At 46.6% G+C, this 17,666-nt stretch overlaps 1 protein-coding gene across 4 annotated transcripts in view; it reads right to left on the bottom strand.

The window, feature by feature from the left end:
- Nucleotides 1-17,666, bottom strand: part of TDP1 (tyrosyl-DNA phosphodiesterase 1) — a 72,927-nt gene that overhangs the window by 20,018 nt on the left and 35,243 nt on the right. For all 4 annotated transcript variants that reach the window (XM_081049004.1, XM_081049005.1, XM_081049007.1 and 1 more), the window contains exon 14: nt 5,549-5,651. In XM_081049004.1, the coding sequence (XP_080905130.1) occupies nt 5,549-5,651 (103 nt within the window). The remainder of the gene's footprint in view (nt 1-5,548; nt 5,652-17,666) is intronic.

The raw sequence follows: 17,666 nt of genomic DNA, 5'->3' as shown, positions 1-17,666 counted from the left end.
ATCACACGAGTGAGGTGGCAGTTGCCGCTACAGCCTGCCTCACCTGTCCACTAATAAGCACGCGTGGGTAACAGAGCCCCAGGTGTGTCAGGAAGGGCTGGGAGGCTGTTCCGGTTCACAGTGGACCTGGAGGTCACACAAAGCACTCTGGACATTGTCTTGTGGGCCGAGGGGAGCCCCTGCTCACCTCTAGGGGCAGGGGACCACAGACCCTGACAGGGGAGCAGAGACAGCCTCAGAAGTAGGTTGCAGCCGACAGGAGGAAAGAGGGGCGAGATGGGATCAGTTAGTCCAGAGGACGGAGAAGACCGTGACTGGCAGCAGTAGAAAGAAAATTCTTGATAGGGCAGATGGAACAGGATGTGGCACTGGGTCTGGACAGGTAGGTGAAAGGAAGGAGAGTGAGAGGAGAGAGCAGGATACCAGGGCCTGGCTTCATCAGCTGAATGCGAGAACATAAGAGGCTACGAAGAAACACCACTCGAGACAGTGTCACACGGATGTGGCCTCCTGGGAAACCCTGAGAGCCCCCAACCGATGGGCGGAGTCCAAGGAGGTCCTCAGACGTGGTTCAGGGAAAAGAGGAGAGGGTTCAAGTGTGTGGCTCTTGTAAATTTCATTGGTGCTTCCAGCCAGAGCCATAGTTATAATAACACTGCCATTTTTGGCAACAAAATACTTTAATCAGAACAGAGAAAAAAACATATTAGAGACTTTAAGACTGAAAATTCTTGGGGTTTGGTTGATTTTGATCACAGAAAAGAGAGAATCTGCCATCTTGGGGGCAAGTGAACCTGTGACCCAGAAAGGGGTGAGGTGGCCCTGAGACTGGGGCAGGGGTGCTCAGGCTCCCTTTGTCGGAGAAAATAGTTTTGGACACAGCCCCGTGATTCTCAGATGCTTATGTACATTACTCCGAGAAGTAGGAGGAATTCTAGCCTCAAAGTGTTCAGCAGGCTCACACCTGACGAAGTACGTGCTCAATAAACACCAACATGCATGAAGTTCAAAGAGAGACATACTTGTACCTCCCCGATACACTCACAGATGCCTTAGGGTTTGGACTGCAGCTACTGATCTTTCAAATCACTGGGTCTTTCCTAATGCAGATTTTCAGAAGCTATATGAATTAGTGTAATCTAAGAGTTAAACACAGCTATACTAGAGGCACAACTCCCAAAGTCAGTATATAGTTGTGCGGAGGAGACTGCTCCCTGACGCGACTGCTGTCTGTCCTGGGAGTTGGACCCAGGCCAGAATGGAGGCTGCTTTCTGCAAACCCTCAGAGACTATCTGGTCGTAACTGATGCTCATTCTGACATAAATCAGCATGCCTCCCCTGCCTCCTGCTATGTGCTGGTTTCTGAAGAGGCTGTTATGCTGACCTAGTCAAGCATGCAAAGTAATTTTCTGTACCTGGTAGCACTCCCATGCCCGTCCCCCACGTTACCCCTGTTACTTCATACAATTCTCTGGCACCTGTCAAGGGATCCACTTGGTCTTGCAGCCACCGGAGACATGACTTGCATGTAAGTTTCCCTTAATAAACTCTATTAATTGCCAAACTGGAGTGGTCAGCCTCTCTCTTCGTTCTTTCCCTCCCCTCCGCTTATAGAAGCAGAATTTCAGTCTCAGCTTTTCCCTGGGTCAGCATGTATGAACCTCTTGGTAAGTTAATATTAGTCCTCAAAAGAATAAAGTATTCGGTTTAAATTAACATACATGAAGCACCCACTGGTAGCAACAATTGCTAAGTGCTGGGTACACAGGCAAAGGTACCTTGACACAAAGCCCCAAAGCTCTCGAAAGTGTTCCTCCTCAAAGGAAAAGTTACTGACTCTGCTCTGTGGCAAGTTAGGTTGATCTCCAAACGATGTGTTTACTGATTAATTCATGTCAAAGAAGCAGAAAAAATGGGAACAAATCAATATTTGGCTACCAGGGTTTATCAGCTTCCAGATCAATCCTAGAGATTGCGAATGGCATCTTTTTAATGAGTGGGAAATGCTGGCTGTCCATCCACTAGTTGTTAGGCCCTACAGAGTGTCACTTCATACAGTTCCCGAGTGACGGGTCCTTATCGCGCTGTGGGAAAGTAGAGAGCTGCAGAGCCCCTACTGGGTGTACCTCCATAGTGTCTGAGGCTGTGCCATTCTGGGCACAAAACCGGACCGTTTGCCATGCTGGCCTCCAGTCAACGTTCCGGAACACACTGCCCAGGAAGGCCTACTGGGGAAGGACAAAAGTGGCAACTCCGGTTGCTGATAACTCAGAAATGTGGGTGTTTTGGACAGTGTTCTGCCTAACAAGCACAGAGGTGGGCTGATCTCAAGTGAGGAACAGAGTGAAGAAATAAAATAAAGTCACTCTAGTCAAGCTGCTAAATTACTAAAATTAAGTAGGCTGAGGCATGAGGAAACGATTCTATTCTTGCTTTAACTAGGCTGGGAACTTAAACTTTTGAACTTTGCAGGCCTGCGTCAATGCCTGGATGTACATCAGACCTCCAGAGAGCCCTCTCATTACCCCCCTGAAGGATGGACATGTCCAGTCCATTATCCAGACCACTGATGTGACCGGACCTCCTGGTGCCCACCCTCCACACCCCCTGGCATCCATCATCCAGACCGCCTGACAATCATCCTGGACCACTCTGAGGGCTAAGAATGCACTTTTTATTATAAGAACTCTTAACTTTTCTTTCTGCTCCGGAACACTCTGGGGTTTTTGCCTAGTTGTGTTTCCAGTTTGCAAACCCTAAGACCCTTGAATAAATCTTTATCATTCATTTTCAGCAAAGCCTCCAGACTTTGAGTTTGTTCAACACAAGAAACCAGATTCTGGATGATGTCCAGCCAGAATGACTACAGTACTGAGTATTAAGTCTATTTGGCAAACATGTAACGAAAAACATTAAAAGGCATGTCTTGCTGGTACTGGAGAGAAACCTAAAGAAAGAAATAATACTGGCCTCATTTTACAATAAACTCTGCTCGTCAGTAACTACTTTTAAGATTATGACTGATGCAGAAACTTTTAAGACATCTGTTAAGTGAATATACAGGGATTGGCATTTGTAAGAACTGCAGTAGTGCGTGTGTGTGTATGAGTGAGTGAGTGTGTATTTGTGTGTGTGTACATGCTTGAATTTCAACAAGATGGCTATAGGTGAGCTATTCCACACTGCAAACTGCTTACAAGATGTGTGAACATATTTAAGCACCTCACGCACGCAGCTGGACTAGGTCCACAGTTTCCCCAGCCACTGTGTCGCACATTCGTTCTCCCCACAGCAAGGGCAGAATGTACTCTAGGAACTTCCAGGAAGTGACATCAATCGACAGCTACTCAGCCTCCCTCCCATGTGCCAGCCCTGAGAGAGTAGCTCAGTCTAGTAAAGAGCTACAAAGTCAAGATCACAAATGAGGGGATATGGAATGAGCCCCCATTTCTAGACAGCTATGGGATGCAAAGGAGGGGCACTGAAGTGAAGGCAGGTGGGGTGGGGTTCAGGGTGTCACTCCTAACGTAGTTAGGCTGTTGAGAAGGGTGGGGTGATGGTTAAATGTGTGTCAACTTGCCTGGGCCACGGGATACCAAGATCTGTGGTCTACAAAGACCTTCTGGCAGCAGCGTAGAGCAGCTGGGAGGAGCGCCGGAAGTGGGCGGAGAGGCTGGAGTAGCAGGACTCGCGCCTCAGACACAGTGGCAGCAGGGATGGCCCGAGGTGACAGGTTGTCAACACCATTAAAGAGTTAGGAGGGCCACAACTTGGTGATTGAGTAGAGATGGGGGTCAACGAGGAGTCAGAGGTGATTTTCCACACTTTGAACTAGCACGGTGGGGTGAACGGTAATAGTAATTCACCAACAACCAGAACTTTGTAATAGTACAGTTTAAGTGACTAAGATGCCCTTATCCTCAAGTACCCTTTGAATAATATAAATTAAATTATAATTGGAGAGATGTTTTATAAGATTCTTTGAAAACTGACCTGATGAGACCAGCAACCTCTGCTTAAAAAACAGATGGCTTCCTACTATCTGCGTGGGCCAAGGTCCCACCCCACTGTGTCCTGCCTGTCAGTCTCCTTCAGAAGAGGTTCCAACCTCAGGGCCCACACTCTGGCTCCTCACGTTTGCTGTTTCTCAAATACAACATGCACTATTCTCGCTGGCTGGAAGCCTCATCTCCCTTGGACGATGGGCTAAGTCATACTCGTTTTTCAAGACCCAGGTCAAATGTCACCTTCTTGAAGAAGCCGTCTCCAAGTCCCCAAGCAGATTGCACGGTTCCTCTTCTCAGTGTCCTTGTATTTTGAACGCCCCATACCACAGTTCTCATCACATACTATAGTAACGTTTTCCTTAACTTATCCATGAGCTCCATGAGAACAAACACACCATTCTCATTCCTCCTTCTATTCCCAGGACCTACCAAACAGGAGGCATGGGTGCTTGCAGAGCTGAACCAGGTGTCTATGAGGTCATCCCCGACAAACAGCATGTTCAGTTATGGGCCTGTGATACACCCTGAGGAGGGAACCACCGAGTTGTTCTGCTAAACTGCCTCTTTCACAGGCTAAGTGGCTCATTCTGTCTCGTATAACCTCAGCAAAATGACAGATTACCTCATGAAACACATCTTTGGGTTGCCCTCAAAGTCAAAATCATAAATGTCAATTCAGTGAAGTCACACACAGGTCTACCAGCTGACGTCGTGAGCGACCCTGCCTCCCCACTTGTGCTCATGCCATTCCTCCCACCTAAGATGCCCATCCCTCTCCACTTGCCCTAAATATAAGCACCCTTCGACCCCCACCCCACCCCCACCTCCCGCTTCCAAAGGCACCCTCCAGTCAATCACCCCAGCCTAATACATCTGCACTTGGCTGAGTCACTTACCACCTTGTAATACATTTTCATGTCACGTTGCACAATATGTATTTCAATATTGTTATCAACTTTACCCAAAGCAGTATCTTCGATTGGTCACCAGGTACGCTCCTTGAGAACAGTGGTTCATCAGCGCAGAGCACATGGGTCCTGGGGTACAACTTGGCCATGCTACCTCCCGCCCTCGGGCAGGGCATCCTGATTCTGGGGTACACCCTGGCCACGCGACCTCCCACCCTCGGGCAGGGCATCCTGATTCTGGGGTACACCCTGGCCACGCGACCTCCCGCCCTCGGGCAGGGCATCCTGATTCTGGGGTACACCCTGGCCACGCGACCTCCCACCCTCGGGCAGGGCATCCTGATTCTGGGGTACACCCTGGCCACGCGACCTCCCACCCTCGGGCAGGGCATCCTGATTCTGGGGTACACCCTGGCCACGCGACCTCCCGCCCTCGGGCAGGGCATCCTGATTCTGGGGTACACCCTGGCCACGCGACCTCCCACCCTCGGGCAGGGCATCCTGATTCTGGGGTACACCCTGGCCACGCGACCTCCCACCCTTGGGCAGGGCATCCTGACTAAAGGAAGAGAACATAAAAACCCAATTCATTTCTCATGTGACCAGTCAGGCAGTTCCAAGTGTGAACTTACAAATGCTGAAGGGAGGAAAAGGACCCCGAGCTCATAGGAGCGGATCATCAGCTGGGCGCCATTTTTCTCTAACGCTCCCCAGGCGGCCTTGGACAGATTTGCGCTGCAGGGACAAAGGCACAGAAGTAGGTGACTTAGTGAGGCATTTCAGCACGGGTTAAACTTTCACAGCTGCAAGAGCATCGGTCAAAAACATAGACAACCGCAATCATGTTCATTCAGTTTCTGGCAGACTTGTGTGTTTTGGAAAATGGAATGTAAATCCTGCTGTACTACGATCCTCAAGATTTATCTAATTGCTAATTTATGATCGCTTCACCCTCATCTGCGTTTTCCAGAGGGCAGCTATTAAAATAATTATCCTTCCTAAGAAAGGTTTATTTTCCCCCCGTCCAAAATCTTTCCATGACCCTGGTGTAGCTAGGATGTTGGTTTTGTTGTGTATAAAAGTAGTATTTAAGAGAAAACTGCGTCAATATAATCTTACATGGTAGTAGCTTAAGCTTTGTAGTTTTTGCCCTTTGTTTTTGGCTAGGTAGTGCTCATTTCTACTTTCAATCTAAAGAAAAGCTCTGAGGGCAGTAGATTCAGATTTGTATCCATAAAGAAATGGTGCACTTAGTGTCATGTTTTACACAAAAAGAGTTGTGGATATGGCTAAAAATCACATGATGCAGTGGGAGACAGGAGACTGGAACTCATCAGATGGGAAGTACCAAGATACTATCGGACGCTCAGGATTGAAGATGACTAAGCTCTGAGGCATCTTCTTTATAGAGATTGTCTCTCTTCGGCAGCAAATCAGGCTGAGAACGCTCATCCACCACCTACCTAATGTAAACCCATTGTAAACAAGTTTCTTTCCAGTTAAGTTCACCCAAATTCTATTTCATTTTTTGAATGTGGAGTAAAACCCCCGCTATGAGACCCTGAGAGCCTGATGTCATAGATAACCAAATATTTCAAGGTTCATTCACTGAGGCATCGAGTTTTCTTCTGAACTAAGTGCAGGAGCTAGTGTTGTGGGAATTGGAGAGTCAAAGAAAAACAGTTACCAAGTAAGGTGAAAAGAATGATATCTGTTCCAGGTTCCATGGGAACAGACACGAGGGTGACAGAAATCAGAGCTAAGGAAACTCTTAAAGAACTTTAACTTGAGAAAAGAAGCTGCATTTATAGACCTCCCTGCCTTCTTTAATGGACTACACTGAGGACAGCGCATCTTTGATGCCACACTCAGGAACATCGAGGTCTGTGATGTGTCACAAAGATATGCCCTCGATGACAGCTTCCTTTCAGGTCTCTCACCTGTTAGTAAAATAAAGTGACCTTTGGGCAAAGACACCTGTCTCATTGCAAAACCAACCAGTGAGAGTGAGGTGGACACAGTCTTCTTACAAATATTTTCCCCATTTTCTAGATTATCACCTTCCTGATAACTACCCTGACTTGTCAGCATCTAATCACCACAGGCCAGACGTGCTTTCCAGAAGGGTTGTCCTCATTCCAAGTTGGCAATCAAGTGTTATTATGACTCTAGGAGCGCATGTTTTCTTTCAAGTCCAAGATGACAGCTTCCTTTTAGGTCTCTCACCTGTTAGTAAAATGAGGTGACCTTTGGGCAAAGATACTGGTCAACTTGCGAAACCAACCAGTGAGCATGAGTTTTCCTACAAGTATTTTTCCCATTTGTTAGATTATCACCTTCCTGATAATTACCCTGACTTGTCAGCATCTTATCACCACAGGCCAGAGGTGCTTTCCAGAAGGGTTGTTCTCATCCCTCACTAGTCCCATTTTTCTCAACATTCCAAGACCTGAGGGCTAATTCCAAAATAAAGATCAATGGAGCCCGTGGGAACACTTCTTGAGATGGTTTCCTCCAATCCCTTGGTATTTACCTTCTAATAGAACTTGAAGGAGCTGGAACCTTAAACTCTCACCTTAACAATGAGACTAAAAGTCACCTGTAGGCTGTGTAGGTGCTAAATCAGTAATGTGCGTTGAAAGAGCATCTTTAATGGTGTTTCACCCTCCGATCACCCTTTGGATCAGAGGTTCCCAGGACAGCCAGGACATGGGGTCCAACTTCCAAACTCTGACCCCGCTGGCTGAGTGTGGGGGGTGAGAACGGGCACCTCCAAGAGGCCAGCGGAAGCACAGCTGTCCTTGGTGAGGCAGTGACGCCAGAGCTGCTCACAGAGTTCTTTTGTTCCCGAAACTCCAAAGGAGCTCAGTTTCTTGTCTTCTCCACTCAAGACCTCTGGCCACTACTTGTCCTGGCTTCTAGTGGTGGTCACTGTCACATTCATGCCCAGTGCCACCATATTCCCCATGTTTCCTGCTGGACTGAGCTGCCCCTCCTACCGCCTTCCCCAGTGCTGTGGTTTATTTTGTTGTTGCTGCTGAATGTTGAGCGATGCTTCATCACCAAAGAAGGTTGGGGTGTTTAGTGTATTTTGCGTTCTTTGTGGTATGGAAAGATTCTGTAAGCTGCAGAATTCCAGAGGGTAGGATTCTGGATGTACGAAGTTGCAATGTCCACCAGAAACTCTGCCAAGCCACTAAGAAAGTAATGGTGGGCAAAATAGTGGCTTGTGGTGGACGGAGGTGTGTGTGGCAGCCATGGTTCAACCAGAGAAAAGAACTACTAGCGGGGTATGTATGTGTGTCTGCAGGCTCACACACGTGTGTAGTATGTATACAAGGATAAGTGTTTACAGGAATCTGACGTCACCTAACTGTGGAAGCCAGTAAGGCAGGCTCTGTAACGCCACTGTCTTTGTCCTGGTGCTGGAGCTTGAGGTCTGCGGGGCTGGCAGGGGCCAGGGAAGGATGGAAATAAAGTAGGAGAGCAACATGCTAGAACCACCAGCAACAAGCTGAAACCACACGGCTTCGTACAGACGAAAACCATGTCATTTCAGGCTGCTTCTGGCATTGGGGTGTAGGGGTCCTGCAGAAGCTGGGCGGCTTCGCCATAGAGCTATACACACACACCTGGTGAGGCCCAGGGCTTACAGAAGCTAAAGCAGGACCCGGGGAGCGCTGCCTCACGCCAACAAGGTGAATCAGCAAAGTGACAATGTGTGCGTTGTAACAATGGCCGCTGCTCCATATCCCCCCCTCCACAAGAATCTCCTCTGGGCCCATCTTCACTGAAAACATACAAGAAAGGGGATTGTGGAAAACGTGGGTCAGCCTAGGCAAAATGGACACAATATAAAACCCCCAGTAGGGGTTTTTGCCTGAGCCCCCAGCTAAGTTGACCAAAAGTCAGTTATTCAAACGGGCAGTTCACAGGCCACTTAACAAGGAGCTTAACTGGTGGCAGATTTCTGTCATAGCCATGCGGTGTGGCTGCTTATTAGACACCTGATCTCAGTCATGGAAATTTTGCCCCAAAGATTAAACCTTTAGGAGTCAATTTAAGCTAATAATGTATCACAGAAAGTTCCTAAAAGAAAGCACACATGCCATCTAGGGTATACGGAGAAGAAAGGCAAGCCAATGTTGAGTAAAGATCCCTGAACCCCAAATCGCGAGAGGGGATTTTGTCCTGGCTTCCTCACTAAGTGTGACACCCTACGGCACTCTTCTTCCCAGGTCTTAGTTTCCTGTCTCTAGACTGAGGGGTTTTAGCCGATGAGGCCAAACATCCCTTTCCAGGCTACAGTCTACAATGACTAGGGACGGCCATACTCACATCTAACTTGATGGCTCCCGCCCACCTCTTGTATGCCAACCACAAAGATAAAACCCCCAGTTTTCACTGGGAACTCACCACTGAGGAGTGTTTATTTGAATGTTCATGATAGCGCGTTGGGGGGAATAGCCATGCAAGAAAGGAGAGGAGCAATGAAAGTGGTCTCTGGACCAAATCCTGCAACATGGATCTTTAATTAAAAGTCTAAAATTTGGTAACACAGTATTGTTATCTGCCACCTCCAGCCCTGGACTGAGCACCTGTTTGAGTGGCTGATAGAGTTTACTTTGAAGGTTTTGTTAGAAGGTGCACAATCCGCACGGATGACTGCTGTTAAGGGAACATGTGTCCAGTGATAAAACGTTTCTTTTCATCACTGGTATTTAATCTGGGCAGCAGCTGCACAAAGTGTTGAGAGATGACTAACAGACTCAGCTTCTCGCCACCCATCCTAGAGGATGAGGGGTGGGGGTCGGGAGCAGACATTTCCACAGACAGATGCAATAAACAGAATGTTGACTGTGGATGTGAGAGAAGACGAACACTGAGCAGCTGCGGTGACGAGGACGGAAATGACTAACTAGCTAATGCTGCTGACACCCGCGCCCTAGAACTCCACAGCCTGCCTCTCTCTCTCTCTCTCTCTCACACACACACACGCAGGAGTGACATTGTAAGTTACTGTCCATTTTGCATTTGCTGTAGGTTTTCTTGTACTGCACGTGGGCTGTTTCTTTTCACGCACTGAAAAAGTTTCACAAATAACATGGAAAGATATTCTCACTGTAAAAGATTCCAGTTATACACAGGTACACACAAAATTATAATCTCTAATTTTGATGGATTCTGTTAAATTTCCCTCGAAAACAATCTTTCCTGTTTAGACTATCACCGATGGGTAAGAGCCTCTCTTCTTGGATCTTCGAGAACAGCAGGTAGATAGTGTCTATGAAAATGTCTGCTAACAGGCAAAACAGCTCATTTCAACCGAACTTCTCTGATTGCAAATGGTGCTCAGGATTTTTAACCATATTTACTGGATCATCTATGTTTCTTAATTCTGGTGAATTATCCATTTTAAAATTATGTTATTTGTCTTTTTTACTGATATGTAGTGTGCATCAATTTCCTATTGCTGCTCTAACAAACTGCCACAAATTTAGTGGCTTAAAACACCACCAATTTTTTATGTTCCACTTCTGGAGAGCAGAAGTCTAAAATGGCTCAGTCATTAAAAAGAATGAAATCTTACCATGTGCGACATGGATGGACCTAGACAGTATTAATTAGGCTGAGTGAAATAAGTCAGAGAAAGACAAATACCGTATGATTTCACTTATATGTGGAATCTAAAGAACAAAATAAACGAACGAACAAAACAAAAACAGACCTTACAGATATAGAGAACAAACTGATGGTTGCCAGACGAGAGGGGAGCTGGGTGAAAAAGACAAAGGAATTAAGAAGTACAGATTGGTAGTGACAAAATAGCCAAGGGGATGTAAAGTATAGCACAGGGAATATAGTGAGTAATACCAGTAGTCCTTATTCTTCTAGGCCAGTGGTTCTCAACTGGGGGCAATCTTTGTCCTGAGGGACCAATTAGCAATGTCTGGGGATGTTTTTTCATTGTCACAACTGGAGGGTGGAATGCGACTGGCTGGTGTTTGGTGGGTGGAGGTCAGGATGCTGCCCAACCTCCAACAAAGTACAAGACAATCCCCATAACAAAGAATGACCTGGCCCCAAATGTCATTGGTGCTGAGGTTGAGAAGTCCTGCTCTAGACCTCTCTGCTGTCCTGACAGGGTATTCTCCACCTTCTTCACGTCTCCCTTTCCTGGCTTTCTCTCTACGTGACTATTCAGCTTCTCTCTCACTTGCTATCCTTCCCACCCTGTACCATCTAAATTTATGCTCCGCCCTTGGCTCAATTCCATCTTCTCTTCCTTGGGGACTTTTCCGCTGACCAAGTGTAACCACTACTTTGAAAGGATGACTCCCAGACTTCTCCTGCTTTGACTGCTCATCAAATTTCCAAATGAGCATCTCCAAACACAAGCTGGATTTCTGTTAGGATGTCACACTGTCACCTCAAACCCAATACTCCAGAAAGTGAACCCATTGGCATGCCTTCCCCTCTGAAAACCAGTTCTTTCCTGAATTCCTTCTGCCCAGAGTCTCATTCAGGCAGGCTCAGAAATCCCAGGCGTTTTGGACTTGTCTGCCCCGTAGGCAACTACGGACAACTAGACACCAAGCTATTTTATCGCTGTAACGTCCTTTCTATTTCCAATAAGGTCTCCCTAGTTCAGTCTTTTTCACCCTAGACTCCAGATCCAAATGGGTTGCCCCCTCTGGTTTCTCACTCTACATCTTCCTCCAGTGGTTCTCAGTATCAGTGCGTCCTTTCTATTTCAGCACACACAAAATAAATGCACAGCCTGGCACTTAGGACCCTCTACAATCTGATCAAATGAATGCTTTTCAATCCTATCTTCCATTATGCCTTTTCCTGACCTACTTTTAATTTTCACTGAACTGATTTACTGACTACCTCCACATCTTGCAGACATCATCTCCTCGTCCACATGCCTCCCCCCTACCTGCTCCTGAGGGTATCTGAGCCCTTTCCTCCTCCACAAACCCTGTTTTCTTTCAAGACGCTGTCTGGCTGTTCCAGCCCACAGGTGTCTCCCAAGTGAATCCTGCAGATGTTATGCAGGCAAGAAACATCTCATTAATTCACGAAGGAGACTAATATGCAAAGGCTTAGAAGATACAGTTTATCAAAATGATTTGCTCATTATCATTAGGGAATTGAAAACTTTAAAGTCACGAAACCTAGAGAAAACACCTACTGATTGATGATCAAGTACGAAGGCACAGGGCAGTGGCGAGGAGCAGAATCTGAGCTCGCACGCATTTTATTAGTTAGTGCTAACGTTGCAGAGCCTCCATATGGTAAGGTACCTGCCTCATAAAGGTGATACGCGGATCATATAAGGTCAGGTGCAGAGAGTCCTTGGCACGTAAATGATGCTTAATACTAGTAGATGTCAGCTATTACCATCACTAATACTTTGCTAAATTGGTGGGAGGGTGACTCTGGCCCTTCTCTTTGGTGTGAGTCACCAAGCAATGGATTCTCCAGAGGCAGGTCCATCCAGGCTTCCTGATCCTAGAAAGCATTGGTGGTAGGTGGATCTACAATGATTCACCAGATTGCTTCACTGATTTCACAATCCTTGCACAAGTCCCCACAGCAAAAATATAGTGAGCTTCTATTTTCTACGGGAAGTCAAAAGGATTTTGGTCCCCCTGACACAGATATACGCCCTCATTTTTAATACATATATGAGTGATAAAGTGCCAGGAATTTAATAGCAGGGTTAAAATTAAACCTATTCTGCAGATGTCCAACAATCAAGTCAGATTACGTACCAAAGGGGACGCAACGTGCCAGCTGTATTTGGGGGCTGGTATTAAGTTTTATAGATACAGTGTGTTAACAAAGAAATGCCAGCAGGAAAAGAAAAAGGAAAATGATCACGACATGTTTTCCCACAGATAGCCGAGAGCAGAACACAACAGGAGGTCAGATACTTGGGAGTGTGGGCTTTTGCAAGTAACAATTCTGACAAATCACCAAATAAATTCTGAGAAATCTATCTGCAATCTGGCTTTGTTCCTCAGTCCCAGGCAGATTACGGCCCCAAGCACACTCTTTCCAATCCACACTGAATTTGGACGGCTAGCTTTCATTGCCGGGCACAGTCCAGCCTCGCTGCCAACGTCCCCTTTAAAAGGACCCATCTATACTTGATCCCACAAATGGAATTACACGGCTTTAGAAGCTATCACATCAGCATCCTGAATCCAAAATGACAAAAAATACTGTCAAGCAGGGTCAAGAGTTGCTTTGCAACTATATCAGGTCAAAACCAGTACTGAGAACACCCTATCAAAGAATTTCAGTACGTTTTCAACAGTAACCAATGAGATAACTGAAAACTGCTTAGTCCTTCCGTTTCTACTGATATGTTTGTTCCACTATTTTGGTCCATCTCCTATGATGGACAGGCAATATGAAAACTTGAAAAGCTTTCAATAACAAAACTATGAAATGCTTGTTATTACTTCTTATAATGTGTTTTTTTGTGTGTGTGTGGTTTTTTTTTAAAAAAAACTTGGAGAGTCCTTTGTACAAAAGAAACAGTAAAGCAGACAGAAGGCGAGTATCTCTAAGTAAACCAGAACGGTGCCCTCCTCCCCCATCCACTGATGCAATGGGCTCTGAATGAGGTTTCCAGAACTCCTGAAATGCTGAGGAAAATGGCAGGAAAAGCACTGATTTAGCCCAACCCGTGGCCACGTGCATGGGGAAACAGCCTGGAGAGCTGAAGGAACAGTCTAGAAGCAAAGGTGTGGTTGCAGACAGCGGATGGTTTGTATAGCCAGGAACACTGAAAGGTCCAATGTATAGCCGACATCTGGTCAATTTACCTTAGAGACCTTGAAAGGCTTTCTGAAGAAGAATGCTCCCCTGATCCTCCGCGAAGCCTGTGAAGGAGCTGCCTTGCCTTTGTTTCCCTGGGTCCCACAGAGGTGTGGCCTGCTGGGAACCATGCTTGTCCTTTCGGAGCCTCACTGTGAACAGCAAGTGTTGGTGCTGCACAGCCGACAGTGTTCCCACCAAGACCTCCCGTGACAGCTCAAGGAGTGACCTCCCTGGGGCTAGTGGCCAGCTCCGCAGGCCTGCTGGCGTCTGTAACCCTGCTAGACAGCGTCCGCTCACAGCTTGTTGGGTGACTGGATTCCTCCCGCCCCACTCTAGCCTGCTCTCAGTCCTTCACATTCTTCTGTAAAAAACGTCTCTGTGAACGCCCCTCTGCTTTTCCATTCTACTGCCACCGGATAGTCCCATCTGGAATTTCACATCGGTCTCTCAGTAGGACTTTCTGCTTCTATGCTTCAGTTCCTCTAACCCATCCCATAAGCCAACTCCAGAAAGAGTAGATGACTTGGAAGAAACAAAACATCAGAGTTCAATTTCCACGTCAGCCATTTACTAGATGAGCAGCCTCAACTCTGTCCCTGTTCCTACAGTCTGTTTTTACAGTCGTAAACGGGGTATTATAATACCTGTCCTGTTTAGAGTGCACAGAGCACATGACGGCATTATCATGAAAACAGCACGTCAATTATAAAGTCTTGAACAATAGGCATTATCAGTCATATTAACAAAACACTGTTGATCATCTCACTCTGTTCAAAACACTCCGTGACTCCTACCTGAAAGTCTCAGGTCCTCTGCCCGGCATTCAAAGTCCACAAGCCGGCCCCATCACTGGTTGGGCTTCTCTCCCATCCCTTCCCACACAACACCCCACGCCAGCCCACGCGATGGCTCCATCTCCCCAGCACGCTTTGTCTCAGGACTTCCAGTGCATGATTTCTTCTATGTAAAGCGCCCACCTCGCCTACCACACCCGTTATTTTATGCAGATGTGACCTTTCTCTTCCATGAAGCCCGTCCTGGATGCCCTTCCCTGCTATAGGGTAAGCTCCCCTGAACACATACATACACAGCTAACTACGTAATGATCAAGCTCTCAGCAGATCAGCAGGTCCAGCTATCAAGAGCCCAAGTTCAGGGATATCTGCAGGCCCTTAGGCCCAGCACGGTATCAGAAATAGGTAATGACGGGTATTTGCAAATGGCAGGAGTAAAAGGCTGAATGACGATATGGGCCTTAAAAGCAACAAGACACAGATACATCCTGAAGACCCGGCTCTGGATGGCATTAACCCCTATGCAACGTAGCTGAGTTTGGTCTGAACAGAGTGGACGGGCAGAAGCCGGAGGAATTAGGTGCTCGAGAAATCTGTCAGATGCCTGGATGCTGACTAGAAAATGGGAACTGGATGATCAGAATGAAGAAGTGTTTTAAGAGCCTGAAGCTGTCAGCACTGTACCCTAGCGAAGCCTGGCACAAAACAGATGCTTGATGGACTCAGAAGCAGGGCACACAAAGTCGAAGACAAAGCAGCCTCGGGCTGTTCACTGCCAGCCACACAGTCATCTGCGTTTGCTCAGCAGGGGCCACAAAAGCCATCTTACGGGGAGACACAGCTATGGCAAAGCCATAGGGAGGAAGTCAGGCCATGGGCGAAAGGCCAGGGAAAGTCAAGGAACGGCCCGAGTCAGCAGCATTAAAGGGTGTTAGCAGGGAGGAAGGAAGACCTGGCAAGGTGCTACTGTAGGAAACGGGGGCTCCAGTGGGTTTCTGAGCTGTGGTTTTCTCCAGAGCCTCAGGCAGCAGTGCCAATCCCAGAGCAGGAGGACAAGAAGTTCCTGGTGGCAGGGACCCTGCCTGTCTTGTTCCTCATCCATAGCCAAAGCCTAGGCAGCACCCGGCTCACACACAAGAATTACTCATGCTAGACTACATGGACTTGAATCCCGGCTCTACCACCTTTCCAGTGGGTCACTCGGGGCATGTTAAGCTTCTATGCTTTAGTTTTCACATCTCTGAAATGGGGATAACAGCACTAGCTCCTAATTGGGAAGATTAAATGAGTCAGTACAAACAAGTGCTCTGGCAGCACAGAGTAAGCACCACGTAAGTGCTTGCTATTATTTGTGAGGGATTTCCTTTGGAGGCCAGCTCCGGGTGAAGGGCTCCCAAACAGTACCTCCTCATCTGAAGCCACAGGCACAATTTGTGACTAGCAAACTCAACGTACAAAGGGTCCAGAGACCCTAGGTCAGGGGGTGTCAAGCCTTTCCCCATCAGGAACAATGATGCACGAGACCTGCTCCCTGAGTGTGAACAGGGGCACGCTCTGTCTGTGGTGTACTTGTACCGGAACACATGACCTTGAAACACCTCTAATGCAGAAAGGAAGTCATTCACAGACGTTAGTGCTGATGACCATTATTTGTAACAAAGTACAGGAGGCATATCAACTAACCGCAGAATCTTGGAGCTGGAGCACCAGGCAACCAAGTCTACCCAAAGACATGTACAAAAATTTTTTTGTGTGTGATCCAATTTGATTTTGGACCAAAAAACTCAGACAAAGGAGAGAAAGAGACTATTTGTTTCCGAAACAAAGGAACAGACATCAGAGAAGAAATTTTGCACAGCTATGTTAAAAGCAGAGGAGGCCAGAACGTCTTTTATGTTTCTTCAAAAAGCCACGGTGGTTTGGTAGTCAAGCGCTTATCTCATTCTCCCCAAAGTGGAGCACCAACATTTCTGCTCATCCCAACTATCCCACAATGACTGTCAGTTGCTAGGAAACCTTAAGAGCGACTGCTCTCTGCCCACCCACAATGCACAGCTTTCGTAATTGTTCTCATTGGGTTTGCCAATTACTTGTAGGCACTATCTTTTCAGCCAAGGCTGCTTTGTCCGGCTCATCTTCTTGCCTTGCTTAGTCCTGTGGTACAATTTAAACACTGTATTTGTCATCATGTCCCAGTAATTTCCATAACAACAGGCTGCCCATCAAACACAGGATGATTTCATGGCAGGATCAAAAACTATAAATAGCTTTCCATAAAAGCAACCAGCCAATGGGGAAATTGCCAGCCAACAAAACATTCTAATAAGTTCAAGATGAAGTGCTAGTTTTAAGTTTCTTTGAACATATACTTCTGGCTGAACCTGTATGTCGATCACACAGAATAATTTTGACCCACTTTTAAACATTCAGTTTAGAAAAGGTTATATATTTATGCACAAATTTCTAGGCGGCATATAAACAAAAAAGAAAGGGTTTATAAGCTGCTTTCTCAAATCTCAAGAGGCTTAATGTGTATGAGCACAACATGTGGTTGTTAGCACCTACTGAAATCAAGCAGTTAGCTAATACTTAATACATCATACAGCTTAATAGGTAACCTCTACATATATTTTTTTCTCATCATCCTTGGACTATTTAATAAGTAAAAGCCCAGATTATAAAAATGACTTCCAAAATTTAAGTGACAAGGCCAGTAAGTGGCAATCCCAAATTCGGACATGGACTTCATGGACCTCTGGACTCGACTTCAGTGCTATTTCCTCCAAAGTATGTTGGCTGATTGGTTACTATCCTTATCCGTGGTACCTCGGTTTGAAAATGGCGATGGGGTGAAAGTTATTAAACCTGAGACCCTAGTAGTAATGGTTTGAAGTTGAGGAACAGCACAATTGGGGGCTGGGTGCAGGAAGACGAGCTTTTTCTGCACACCTTTTTCCTATTATGGGCACATATTACAGTGTTGTAAAGGGCCTGACTCAAACATACACTGGTCACTGACCATGAGCCACGCACAGTGTTAGATGCTGAGGGTATAAAGATGGGTAAGATCTGGCCCCTGCTCTCAAGCAGCTCATACTATACTGACAAAAATGGGACT

Source organism: Rhinolophus hipposideros (genome assembly GCF_964194185.1).
Source record: "Rhinolophus hipposideros genome assembly, chromosome: 5".
NCBI classification, from domain to species: domain Eukaryota; kingdom Metazoa; phylum Chordata; class Mammalia; order Chiroptera; family Rhinolophidae; genus Rhinolophus; species Rhinolophus hipposideros.
The sequence above is the reverse complement of the archived record's forward strand: the minus strand, read 5'-3'. Positions and strand labels throughout refer to the sequence as shown.